Source organism: Falco peregrinus, chromosome 6, assembly GCF_023634155.1.
Source record: "Falco peregrinus isolate bFalPer1 chromosome 6, bFalPer1.pri, whole genome shotgun sequence".
In the NCBI taxonomy this organism is placed as follows: Eukaryota; Metazoa; Chordata; class Aves; order Falconiformes; family Falconidae; genus Falco; species Falco peregrinus.
In genome coordinates, this window is record NC_073726.1 from 59,255,846 (window position 1) to 59,268,677 (window position 12,832).

Genomic DNA, 12,832 nt, shown 5'->3' on the forward strand with positions numbered 1-12,832 from the left:
CATGTGAAACATTCAGGGGTGACAGGAGATCCAGTTCTGCTGCAATACGGTCTTGTTGATTATCACAACTGTGTTAATGAGTCTCCAAGAAATCCTGTGTATGTGATGAGAACTTCTGGGCACAGGTGATTGATGAGATACGAGCCTTTTACTCTCCTCCTTATTTGTTTTTTCAATCAGTAAGGATGACCCTGATCTCGGCCATGTTTCTTCTGGTTCCCATGGAGACCACAGCTCATAAAGGGAGGGATGTTCCCTAGCAACCATATCTGCTCTTCAGCCTTCATTCCACCTCCATAGCTGGACTTCAGCCGGACCTGCCTGCTTTGTACTAACCACTGTAGCACCATGTCAGGGATCATGGACCAGGTGAGAGAGGTAGTTATAGAAGAGGCTTTGCCTCTTGTTAAATTCTGGATCTTTTTTTTAAAACAAAAAGACAAAAAAAAAAAAAAAACCAAACCAAAAAAACGCACCAAAACCAAAAAAGATCCAATGTCAGTTTAATGCCTGTGGGGTTTCTCAGGTCTGGAAGGTCACCAAAATCTTGTATTTTGGAGGCCTGGCTGTATTTTGGAGGCAGGCATATGAGACCATTCTTGACCACATCTGGTGGCTGGTGAGAATGGTGTACCAATTCCTACACCTGCCTGAGGAGGTTAATATTCTGCCTGGGAAAGACAGTTCCATCTTTCCTCGACAGCTGGACAGTCAGGAAAGCCAGAGTGTTAGGCTATGCTAAATGTACATTTTTGGGACTTTTTTAATTCAGAAAGAAAGATCAAGTTTAATCATTTTTAGCTCTTTGATCAAAATATGTCTTCTCTGGTATGTCATCTGTTGTCCCTCACAGAATTGGCCTAGCAGAGGAATAAGTAGGCATAGGTCTGTGTCTTCTGTTATCCAGGAGGATGGTAGAAGGGCTTAAAGTCTTTCTTGGCATCAAGGTGTAAGAGTCTCAGAGTGGTGCTTTGACTTTGGACCTTCAGGCTTAGAAGTAAAATGAAAATAAGGAATAACAATAACATCATATACAGTTACAAACTAGAATAGTAATAGTTGGCTTCAGTGTAATAGGCTTCGGTGTCATTTTGTCCAGGAGGAACTGGGGAAATGAAAGTTATCAATGAATGGGATTTGGGAAATGAGCACATTGCCTCATTACACAGAAATTCTGTTTCTTTGGAAGAAATAGGAGAGGAGGAGCTTTTACACAACAGACTGGAAAGTTCTTTCCGCTGAATATAGTAATAATAACAAACAGACATGGTTTTGTTTTAAGTAGGAGGTGGGAGGTAACACAGGAGTTTATTTAGCAACACAGATTCCTGCAGTTTGATCATGTGTAAATGTTTGGCTCTTCTTTAAAAAGAATGAAAAGCGATACAGAAAAGAAGCAGCTTGTGCCCTGTGAGCCAGGACTAGCTTCCTCTCGTCATCTCTTGTGGCCGCCCTGTTCTTTTTGTGGGAGAGGTTCTGTCTCAATACATTTGCAGAGTGCACAGCACTGATTCCTGGGGTCTGATTGATACAGTAACTTCAGCTTCAAGATCCCAATGTTGTACTAGACGTGCTGCTGCAAAGTACTGGCATAGTATAAAACAGAAGCTGCTGGTTCAAGTCAGCCCTGGTGAGTTGACTTTGAACTGGTAGGCTTCCTACACGTGGTGTCTTCATTCCAATAACTAGCTCAGGAGCAGAAGGTAAGCATATATGTCATGTCATGAGCTAATTTGACAAATGCAGCCATATATCCCTACCTGATCCAGATCCCATTTGTACTGATGCTAGTGCCAGCAGGCTCACAATTACCATATTCACCACTGTGGGCCATGGCTTCAGTTGTAACCTGTCACAGGTTGCACATGGGCTAAGCCTCTAGGATCCTGCTGAGATGAGAAACAGACCATCAGCAGGACATGACTGAGGGGTTCACAGACATTCCCTCTGCAGGAAAGGCATGAGCTTCCTCCTATTGCAGGAGGCAGTTTGCAAAGGCTGGGAGTTGGATCAATCACATCAGCAGGACTAGCAAACAAACGGGATGGTCTGTGCCAGAATCAGGGAAGAAACCCTGTCTCCAGCCTGTCTCTCTTCCTTTGCATAGACAGCATTGCACAGGCATTTTATATTTATCACCTCCTCTCCCCATTTTTTGTGGCCTTTGATACACTAAGAGAAGGAACTGTTGTAATTGTACAGTACATGACAGATCTGACAACTCTGGGTGCTATAGAATAAAAAAAATATCACATTTTCACTGAGTTTATTTCCATTTTGGCTTCTATCTGCACGACTGCATGCGAAAACTTTAGCAGCTCAGTATTCCCCAGAAGCACTGGTTGGCCGTGTCCTAGGCAGGCTGTCCCATGAGTTGTTAATGTGAAATCCTGCAGGACTTCTGTGCTTGTTTAACCTGAGAGGATTGTGGGTTGTAGGAACAACCGTGCAGGCAGGGACAGCTCTATCTTGATCTAGGATGGTGTATAATACATTTGTGTGAGAATAACCTAGGTCATCTAAAGATAAGCAGGACGACTGTCCCTTTCCTTCCTGTCTCTGAGCCTGACACAGCCTTTGTTTCTGTTCCAAGGGTGTGCTAGAAGTTCCAACTTCCCCTACACCTGATGTGGCAGAAAGTGACTTTTTGCTGGCCAACAGTAGTTTAGGTAAGCAGGATGGCAGAGAAGCTCTCCCTCCTTCAGAGCTTGCTTTGCAGTACAGCTTGTGAGGCTGTGTTTCATTCCCTCCCTCTCTTCATGCCATTCAGATTTACATGTACCTCTGTGGGTGAAAACTACTCAAACAGGGATCCTGTTGATCCAGGCTGATGGGTTAAAATCCACTTGCCCCAAGTGTGTCTTCCTTCACTGGTGGATTTGTCTCACTGTCTTGTTGCACAAGGATAGTAAGCCACTGATGTACTGTAAACTCATCAGCAAATACCGATGAGCCACAGAGACTGTAAGAGCGTGTTCGTGTTCATGAGAGTGATCATGTCTTGGAGCGGCCTTTACACATAAAAAAACACAGACCTTTGTGTGCATGTTTGACCACAAGATTTTTACTTCCACAATTCTGTGAATGTTCATCTCTCAAGAGCATTTAAGACTCCTCAGGAGCCTTCACCTGGTTCAGCAGGAAGATTGGTATAATGCTGCTAGGTTGTTGGGTTTTTTCTCTTTTCTCTCCCTGTTTGGGATCTTTAATGTTTCTGGTTTTGTCTGACAATGACACCATGACATGTCCAGTTGTTTCGAGCTCCATTTATGGCACCATCTGTCATTAAAACAATATCAAATTCACTGAGTTAATGTTTTTGTCTTTAAGTGGAACCTGAGAAAGGGAAAAAGGAGCATCTTCCAGAAAGTTTAGGTCCCAGCAGAGAGAGAATGTCCCAAAGGAGCTCCAGCAGAGCCTCCTGGAAGATCTCCAAGGGCCCAGTGGCTCAGGGAACAGCATGGAATTCCACATCTGTTAAATCCTAGGCATCTCCTTTTGCAAAGTGCATTCAGACTGAAAAAGGGAGCAAACAGAGTCTGCAGGCCAAAACTCCCCCCACACAGAGTGCTCATTCAAGAAGCCTTGAAGACAAAAGAGAAGATAGTTCTGCCACTGAAGACCTAATAGTGGGGCATAAGCCAAGAGAGAGGAGCAGCACTTACCACCTGTCTGCAACGTCCAGGCAGCGGGAAGCAAAAGACACCAAATCTGTCTCAAATGCCAAAGAACCAGTAGCAGGCCAGCAGCAAACACTGAGGTCTAGAGGGCCTGGATCTTCCCAGAAGACCATCACAGCCAAGAAGATCTGCAGCAGATTAAGTGCCAAAGAGTCCTTAGCATCATTAAAGCCAGATATGAAAGCAGAATGGAAGCTCCTGGAGAACAGAAGCAGTTTAATCCGTGCTAATAACAAATATAAATTTGCCAGTGCAGCTGAACTTACCAGCAATGACGAGGTATTGGAGGAAGCCATTTCATGTATCCTTTGTGGCAGGTTGAAGGCTGGTTTTATGGTGTAGCAGGGTGCTGAGCAGGTGGGGTATTAGCAGTATGTTAAAGCAGTTTTCTAGAAGACATGTAAAGGGATGGGTTTGGGCTTCACACTACAGGGTAGCGACACATTCTGCAGACAGCCTGTCTCATGTCTTTTTTAATTTTGTTTTTCCATCCCCCTTTCATTTATAAGGTTGCTGCAGCCATACAGAGTCCCAACCCAGCAAGGCAAAACAGTGTGGTACCAGGACCCAGTCCAGGGCCCAACACCACCATGCCTTTCTAATTCCCCTGCTTTTTACCAGTCCTACTTGTCCCATGCAGTTTCAGTGCCTACAGAAGCCACTGAGGGAGACTCGAGGACAGACCCGGGTATGCAGGGGTGGAGATGCCAGGAGTTTGCTGCACTTAAGGAGTGTAGACTGACAGTGGCTCCTTGTTCTTCCTGTTTTCAGGAACAGGGAGCTCTGTGCAAGGCAGCATTGATCGTGGGACAGAAGAGAATCAGTGAGCGTACTGAAATGCTAAAAAACTCCTTGAACTCTACATCTTCTGCTGATTACAACCAGCTGGGTTTTAACCTGAGGTCAAATATTTTCCAAGGTGAGGGGACACGCTTAGATATGCCTGACCTTCAAAGCTGTTTCTGTCTACACTTTGCCAGGGCTCAGGTCAGCCACACTACTTTGGGTAGGGATCTGACTGTTGGTGACCCTTACTTTCTCCTCTTATCCCTTCTGTCCTTAGTCACTGCTTTTCCAGGCTGCAGTGCTTGAGGAAATGAAAGCTAGAGCCTCCCTTTCTATATATTCTAGCCCTCTCTTCTCTCATCTTTCACCCTTTTTTTTTTCAAGGTGTGAAAAATGAAGGTGGATCATGACCACTGTTCTCCATGTTCAGAGATGTCCAAATGGGCACTATTTGCCATTCAATGTCCCCTGTCATCTCCAGTCCCAAGTTACCTCTGATTCCAATACTGACATTATTTCAAGACCTTTAGAGATGTGGGGCTCTGAGATGTCTTCACCAAAGCTCTGTTTCCAAGGTCCCCAGGCATCCCTCCAACTAAACACATATTGGGAATTAAGCATTCATCTCATTCTTGTTACCATCATGTCCAAGATACTCCAGAATAATTGTCTCCGATTCCAGTTTCTCATGTACCAGCATGAGACATTCACTTCCCTTATACAGTACATTCCATTACGAGACCTTGTGGGATATTGAAAACTGCATTGTCCTGGGTTTGTGCAGTCACACAGAAAGGAAGAACATCTTTCCCCAGGGAGCTCAAAATCATTATTATCAAAGAAAGAGTACAATAAAAAGGAAGATGATGAGGAAAGGATAAGAGATTAAAATAAAGCCCCCTCAAATGGCTAAAAGTCAAGAGGGGATAAAAGAAGTCACAGTTGGGAGCTATTTGTTACATATTATGGCAGAAAAAAAGCTCAGGAAGGCCTGGAGTGGTAAGATGGTGCTTTTCATGGAGCTGTGCTGCTGAATAGGAAGTTACTCGAATGAATGAGTGGGTTCAACAGGAGGTAAGTGGCACTTGACTAAAGAAAGGGCACTGGGATACGGATAAAAATGATACCTTGTGGCACCCTCTGTGTTGTGTCCCATACTTGAGGATGAAAAGCTGGTAAATTGACAAACACAAACTCCCCCCGGGACATTCTGAAGCTAGCACCTAGCCACACACCTGATCAGAGGTATTGCAGTCAACACATGCCTTTTCTTGAGCCCTTGGAACTGCTGGTGTTGCTCCCCTGCTCAGTTCAAGGACTGCAGTAGGGTGGTTTCTGTGTACAGTTCCTTATTTGCTGTTCCTTGTAGGTGGCCCACTGGAGAGCCGAAGCTTGATGAAAGATTCCTACACCCCTGATATAATTCAGAAGGCAATCAGGGATCCCAAGAATTGGCACGGAAGGAGGACTGATGAGCTAGGTATGGCTTCTGCCAGGAAAAATAGATCGCTGACTTCCTGAGATGGGTGCTGCTTCTGCCAAGGACAATGGATGGGTTTGGACAAAGGTGCAGGGGGACTAGAAAATGCCAGTTTCACAAGAGAGGAGCTCTACAGCTAGAAGAATCCTTGACGGATGATAGCATTAGAACAGAGGCTGTAACTGTACTACGATTTGCCTTTACAGGAAAATGGCATCAGAAAAATGCCCTAAATCTCAACATGCAGAAAACATTGGAGGACAAATACGGGAAGAAAAAAAGGCAAGCCTAAGAAGATGGAGGTTGAGGATTGGAGTGCATTCAGCAAGAGATCTTTTTCCTCAGCCATCTAATAAACCTCCACCTAAAGCACGAACCCATTGCTTGCTAGTTGTCTGTGTTGCCATTGCTCTCTTCCCCTCTCAGTTAGGGTGTCTTTGGGGAGAGTAATGCAAGATAAATCTGAATGTGAATGCAAAACAAATCCCTTTCTTGGTCACTGTAAGGCGGGGCTGATCAGTGTGTGAGGCACACACCCTCACAGAGGGATGTGCTGGTGAAAGGAGGCCGTATAGAAATTCATCTGCTAAGCACGTAAGGTGGAGCAGGACCTGTGAGCAGTGTAAAAGGGTGATGGCGGGAGGTGGAAGGAGGTGTGCGGGTGCGTGTGTATGTGCAAACTCATGTTTGCCAGAAGGTTCACAGTACTTTGACAGCTGCCCCAGCAGTCCAGAGAGAAGTACAGAGGATGCACTGGGAATGAACCAGGCTTGCCCAAGGACCTGAATGCTGCCTCTCTCTCCCCACACTGAAGGCTGTGAAACTCCCACACATGGAAGCTTCAGGGCTGTATATGGATAGCAGCTAGACACACCAAGCACAGGACCAGCTCCCTATTGGTGTTTCCAAGGTGAATTCATGGACTCTTGCCAGAAAGGCACAAACCAGCATCCACGCAATAACCTGGGCACAACTCTGTATGATTGGTACCAGATGTCCACATGGGGTAGGAAAGGAAGGTTCTCTGCCCACCACTCTAGTTTTGTTGTTTTATCTGCCACATGGAGGATTTCAGGGAAAGCTCTTACCCTGGCAGGGAGCAGCACAAATGGGCAAAACCAAATGGAACCTCACCTGAGGAGGCATCAGGGTATTCACTAAAGCCCGCACTATTTGTAGGTCAAGCCAATGCAAAAAAACACAGCTTATCCCACCTAAAGGGAACAGGAAAGCTACAAGAAGCCCCAGGACTTCTCCAATTTGCAAATCGCCCCACAATGTGAATGGACCCTTACCAAAGCTCTCATAAGCCCTTTCCCTTGGTCAAAGGTAAATAAATGTCTTTCAGAGAGAAGCATGTGCTTCCAGCACACAGTCTGCACAATCTGAAGTTCAGGGACTGTACCTGGACAGTAAGCAAGGACCGCCCAAGGGCTTGAATGATGCAAGACACGTAGGGTCTTCAGGGCTTCCTGATGTGTTTTTCTTACAGTATTTAATGGGCCTTATTGCAGGATCCTGCCTTCCATCTCCAAAGCACAGCAGTTTGGAGCAGCAATCACAAAGTACATGTCTGGGAATGGTGGTGCCCTGATCTTTCCTGTCTGGTCCCAAGCTTTCAGTATTTTAAAAGATTGTTGCCTGCTCCCTCATATGAACTGTTTTGGGGCAGAATTGGGGTTGTTACTTCACTCTTCATCAGCTGGGGATTAGATAACAATATGCTGACTTCATAAAATAGTGAAGGAAGTTAAAATGTAACTAATGATAATCATTTTCCACCACCAATAATTAACTGTTTGGAATTCAGATGTTTCTGGGCACATGTCCAAGTCATTCAGATTAATGAGACCGGCCAAATGGCAGCTTGTAGAATCTTCCCTGTGGGTTTTCCTTGTACATCAGCACCAAGTGGCTCCTGCCTGACCACACATCACTCTAGCTTCAGCTGAACAGCACAGCTCTGTAGGAACACCCTGTTCCCAGTGTTGCATCCAGCAGTGATGACCAGCATGACTCCAAGTACATAATAAATGCTGTCTTCAGAGACTGCAGCAGCTCCTAGTCCAGAAAACATAGAACTGAACAGAAATCTACTGACATTGTTTGGCATTCTGAAAGCGAGCAGTTCAGGGCACAGTTAGCTAATACACAAAACATAATGTGGGCTGAATCAGCACATAGATTTACAGGTCTATTTCTAATAGACATTAGGGCAGGCAGGCTGCAAGATTATGGTACAGCTTGCAGCAAATGCCCTTTGCTATCCACGAAAGGCTTATTAAGAGGCTACATCAGAAGGGAAACAGACTGAAAGGGCTTGTTGGTGCATCACTACACTTTGCCACAAACTGTGTTGTTTGCCTCCTGCACTGGAGCAGAGTCACTTTGTACACTTTTTACAAATCAAAATATTTTCATAAGCACTTCAGTGGTACAAAACAGTTGGCATTGTCTAATGCACTCAAGTGGGTGACAGCTGTTTGATGCTAAATGAACATACATGTGGCAATCCCCCTTCATCTTCTTTGCTTTGCCAAATGTTACAGCTCAGCCAGGGGCAAAGACTTTCTGATAGGTGACACACAGAAAGCTGCGGAGATCACTGAGGTGATAGCTTTCAGTGAGGCAGTGAAGCTCCTGGGAAGAATCAATACCTGAACTCTCTGCGTGCTGAACGGGCTAGCCAGCACCTTGGCAAGGAGCATTACCCTGCGTGGCCCTCTGTTGGCTACAGTGCTTTGGGTATCCAAACATGCGTATTTAAAGCCAGCTTTGGAATCTTCGTAGCATGTCAGATGCAGTTAGACAAGAACAGGGCTGAAAGAAACACTTGCTGCAGCTGAAACCTCCCTTCTACCCATTCCTCTGGTCTCAGCAGTTCATTCCTTCTTGCTTGTTTTGTGCTGGTGCTGACACTTCCCTGCCCAACTCTGAACTGACTCAACTTGAAAAACCAGCAGAAAAATCAATACAGAAAAGCAAAGTTTAACAGGTTAACAAATTAAATTTTCTAAGCAAGCGATCTTGTTGCAGGCAAGGCAATGAATGATGGGGTATGCAGATGTTGAGGAAGAGGAGTGGAAAGGGAGTGGAGGGGGAAATGGCCTTTCACTGCCTTTTTCACGCAGTGAGAAATCAGTTGGCCTCCGCTGTATTGTCTCACAGAACTCAGCAACATAGGTAGCCTGTATTTAAGTGATTTTACAAGGTCTGGTCATTGGGTGGCAGCTCTGAGCCAATGTTTTTATCTGACAGGACAGAACTTGGAAAAAAAATGGGTTCTTCTCTGGTTTAGCTAAACCGTTCACCGAAATAGCTGTGTAAGGACTGTTTCAGTCATCTATAAACAGTCAATGCACTTGAAATAAAGATAATCATTAGCATTTTGAAATAAAAGAGACCAATTACATCCAAGCTTCTGCAGCACTCTCCTCATACCTTCTGGTTATCCTTGCAGTAATGGGTATTTCCCAGCTGAGGCTTACACATCCCTGCAGTTGAGGCACAGATCATTTTGCAGGGTATCAGTTTTACTAAAGATTTCCTGTTCTCTAGCCAATCTTTTCTTTTTTTTTTTTCTTTTCATTTAACCCTCTGACTTCTGCCTGTCATCTCATGCTGTCCTGAATGATTCCAACCTTTGGTATCACCACTACAAATGATTTTGAATGGTTCATTAAAGAAATAGAAATAGTAACAACTGCAAGAACAGGAGGTAGTCACTGCAAAAACCTTTTCCAGAGTCTTCAGCCTGCTGTTAAATTCAATCCTTTATGCTGTAAAGCTTACACTGAAATAAAACTTAAATTGAGAGCTACATTTATCCTGAAGTAAGCCCAGTACTCCTAAAATAATGGAGTACTTGCAGCAGTAAGTATCCTGCCTGTAATGGGATAAAAGAGAATTCCAGCCTGCTTGGAGTAGCTAGAGATCACAACAAAGAGGGAACAAGTGAACTGACCAGGGGATTTCACTCTTGGGCACTAGGGTTGAAATACAATTGTGTCTTAAGTTTAAAGGTATTTAAAACCCTTATCCATCAAGAGAGAATAGTGTTCTGAGGGGTAGGAATTACCTGTGGTGTGTTCCCCTTGACAGCGATAGAGCAAAAGAGCCCTGGAGCAAGAAAGTAAAAAACCTAAAAACCAAAACAAAACCCAAATGACATGTTCCCCAGGGTTCCCTTTGGGTTGTGTTTGTCACAGACTCCCCTCCAACAGCACCAAGGCTTCGTGGGCTGGAGCTGCCAAGAGCAGCGACCCCGTATCAGAGCTGGGATCATGCACTTGGAAACAGCAGGAGAGGTTTCAGAGCAACATCTCCTTACAGATGGGCAATGGCCTCTCTCAGCTCTGGGCAAAACTGGCATGGGCTCCATTACCAAGAAGCTTTCAAGTTCTATGGCCGATTTTAGTCAACAGACCTACCAGTGTTTATCTGAGTTGCCATTTTATCCCTTTTAATAAAATTCCTTTTCTTTTAAACCATTGGATTCATTGCTCTTGAGCAGAAAAACTGATTATCCAAGCTCATTAAGTGCCCAAGAAAAAATAATTCTCTTTTCCTATAACCTCAGAGGCTTGAACTGAAATTGATTACCTATTTTTAGAAAGGAGCCCTAGCTAAATCTGGCTTCTTACTCTGCCAATCATACCTATCAGGGGAATGCGAAGCAAATCTATCTAAATGCAGGTACATGGGAATTATGGCCTGTCCCTTTTACCAAATACATTAATGTAACTAAGAAAGGGGAAGGGTTGCTTGAGGTCTTTTGCCATGTTGGACTAGAGGCTGGAGAGGAGAGGTAGCCTTTGCAGAAAGAAAATGGGATTATAAGGGTGTCATTTTTCAAATTTTTGTCTTGGTTATCTAAGACCCCTACAACTACAGCAGGCTTTTCTGAATCTCAAAGCCGGCTTCTTTCCTTTCCACAACAGCTTTCTTTAGTAGTCCGAAGATCTGAATGACCTCAATGTTCTGTGCATTGTCTTGCTTGCCACCGATGGGTCCATCATCATGTGCAGACTATCTGATCATTTTAATGGATCTCCAAAACTTATTTACTTGGGGGGGGGGGGTTGAGCTTGTCTCGCTGCCAGGTGCCCACCAAGCTGCTATATCACTCCCCATCCTGGACACAGCCTAATCTGGTACAGTCATGTCCATGCTGCCCACCGGGAATGGTTGCTACCCTGTGCTATCTCCCAAACTGTGCCAGGTTGTTATTTTGGAGAGCACTAGTTGGCACAGGCCAAACCATGGAAGGGACAGTGCGGACAACAAAGCAGTGCAAGCAGTTACAAGGCAGTGCTTGCTACTACAGCTTGGCCCTAATTTATTTAGCAGTATAGACTCAGGCAACGTGACTGCTAGCATCAGCATTTGTGCAGCTCTTGAGCTTTCAGTGATATTTTGCAGTTAGGTCTTCAAAGAGCGCCTGTCTCTTATAAGCACTGAATGTGAAGCTAGACAAAGGGAGAAAACAAAGATTTCAAAGAAGTAACAAACATCTTTCCTTCACATGTCTTACAAAAGTGTATATTAGAGCTGATCCTCTCTCTAAGAGGCAGGTAATTATCATGAAACCCAAGAGTCAATTTAATTTGTGTCAGCCTTCTCATCTGGTCTGCAACCTAGGATAGTTTCCTAACAGAACACTATGGTCACCTGCTCACTCTGAAGACCTGACACAAATTTGAGGTTGTATGGACAGTTTGGAGCTATTTCTGATCAGCTGCACTCTGGCCAGGACCACTGCAGCTCTTCTTTGTTCTCATTCTGTTTTCAAAGTCGGACTTTGCTTCAAGGAGCAGGAGTATGTAACTTCCAGTGGATGAAGAGGTAAGGGAGTATGTGTATGTTCATGAGAAGGAGATTGTGTTCAGGTGGGCTGGGAGGAATTCAGCCAACAAGATTTCCACCCGGTTAGGCCAATGCCTTTTTCCAAAGGAAATACAGAGGAAGAAAGGAAGCAGGTTTCTATCCTCAGATTTCCAGCCGGTAAAGTCAAGATCTGCAGCTGCAGCGATTAATTACGATTTCCATAGATGCTTGGAAGGTATACACAGATTTAGGAGATACACAGGTGAAAATGCTTTGTTCCTCCCCATCGCAATGGGTGATATCCATTCACAGCCTGCTCTTACCCTGTGGTTAGTAAGGAATCTTTCCAGAGAAGAGTAGGGAGTGGGCTGCTTGCTGACCCATCCAGCACATGAAAGCAGCTAACTGCTCCACCTCCTCAGAAGTGTTCTGCCCAGTGAAGCCTACCTGGCTGCCCAGCCACGGTCTGACAGCTTCCTGAAGAGAGAGAATAGAGATTGTAACACTTCTGAGAAAAGGGAGATCACGTTAAAGCCAGGAAGAACCAGGAGCCATGGGCACAAGAACACTAGTAGCACATTTTGTGATAGATGCTTAGGACAAGAATGAGCTTCCAGACATTCCATTGAATAATTAGTTTTACCACTTTATCAACCTGTATTTTAGAAGTAATCTTTTCTAAATAACTTTTATCCAAATAACCTTGCTGTTCTTATTTTTAGGGCCATGCTGTTTCCCTACATAGACACAGTAGAAACATTGCTACAGGCAATGTTTAATAGATTGATGCAGGTTAAAAAACTGCCAATCTTCAAGTATTCCTGGCAGCTTCATACCTTTGGTTTACTCTAACATTTTCAATCATCTTTTCTCTCCTTTGTCCTTGCTCCTCTTCACATTTCAATACTTCACATTCTCTAGTCAGAACAAGTTGAGATCCTTTTTGATCTTCACGAGCATTGCTGCTGTGCTGCAAGGGTGCAGGTGGGACAGCTACCTTGTTAGGTGACCCCAGCTAGCTCGTGGCTGGACCTAACTTCAACCCAGCTAGAGAACGTAT

The 12,832-nt window shown here is 44.6% G+C and overlaps 1 protein-coding gene across 1 annotated transcript; it reads left to right on the plus strand.

The window, feature by feature from the left end:
* Nucleotides 1-348: 348 nt before the first annotated feature.
* CIMIP4 (ciliary microtubule inner protein 4) lies at nucleotides 349-7,939 on the plus strand. Its single transcript, XM_027780327.2, is given in 7 exon segments — nucleotides 349-369; nucleotides 527-619; nucleotides 2,594-2,669; nucleotides 3,331-3,959; nucleotides 4,452-4,599; nucleotides 5,836-5,946; nucleotides 6,153-7,939. Coding segments are annotated over 7 exon segments (1,164 nt in total). The 3' UTR covers nucleotides 6,239-7,939.
* Nucleotides 7,940-12,832: the final 4,893 nt, after the last annotated feature.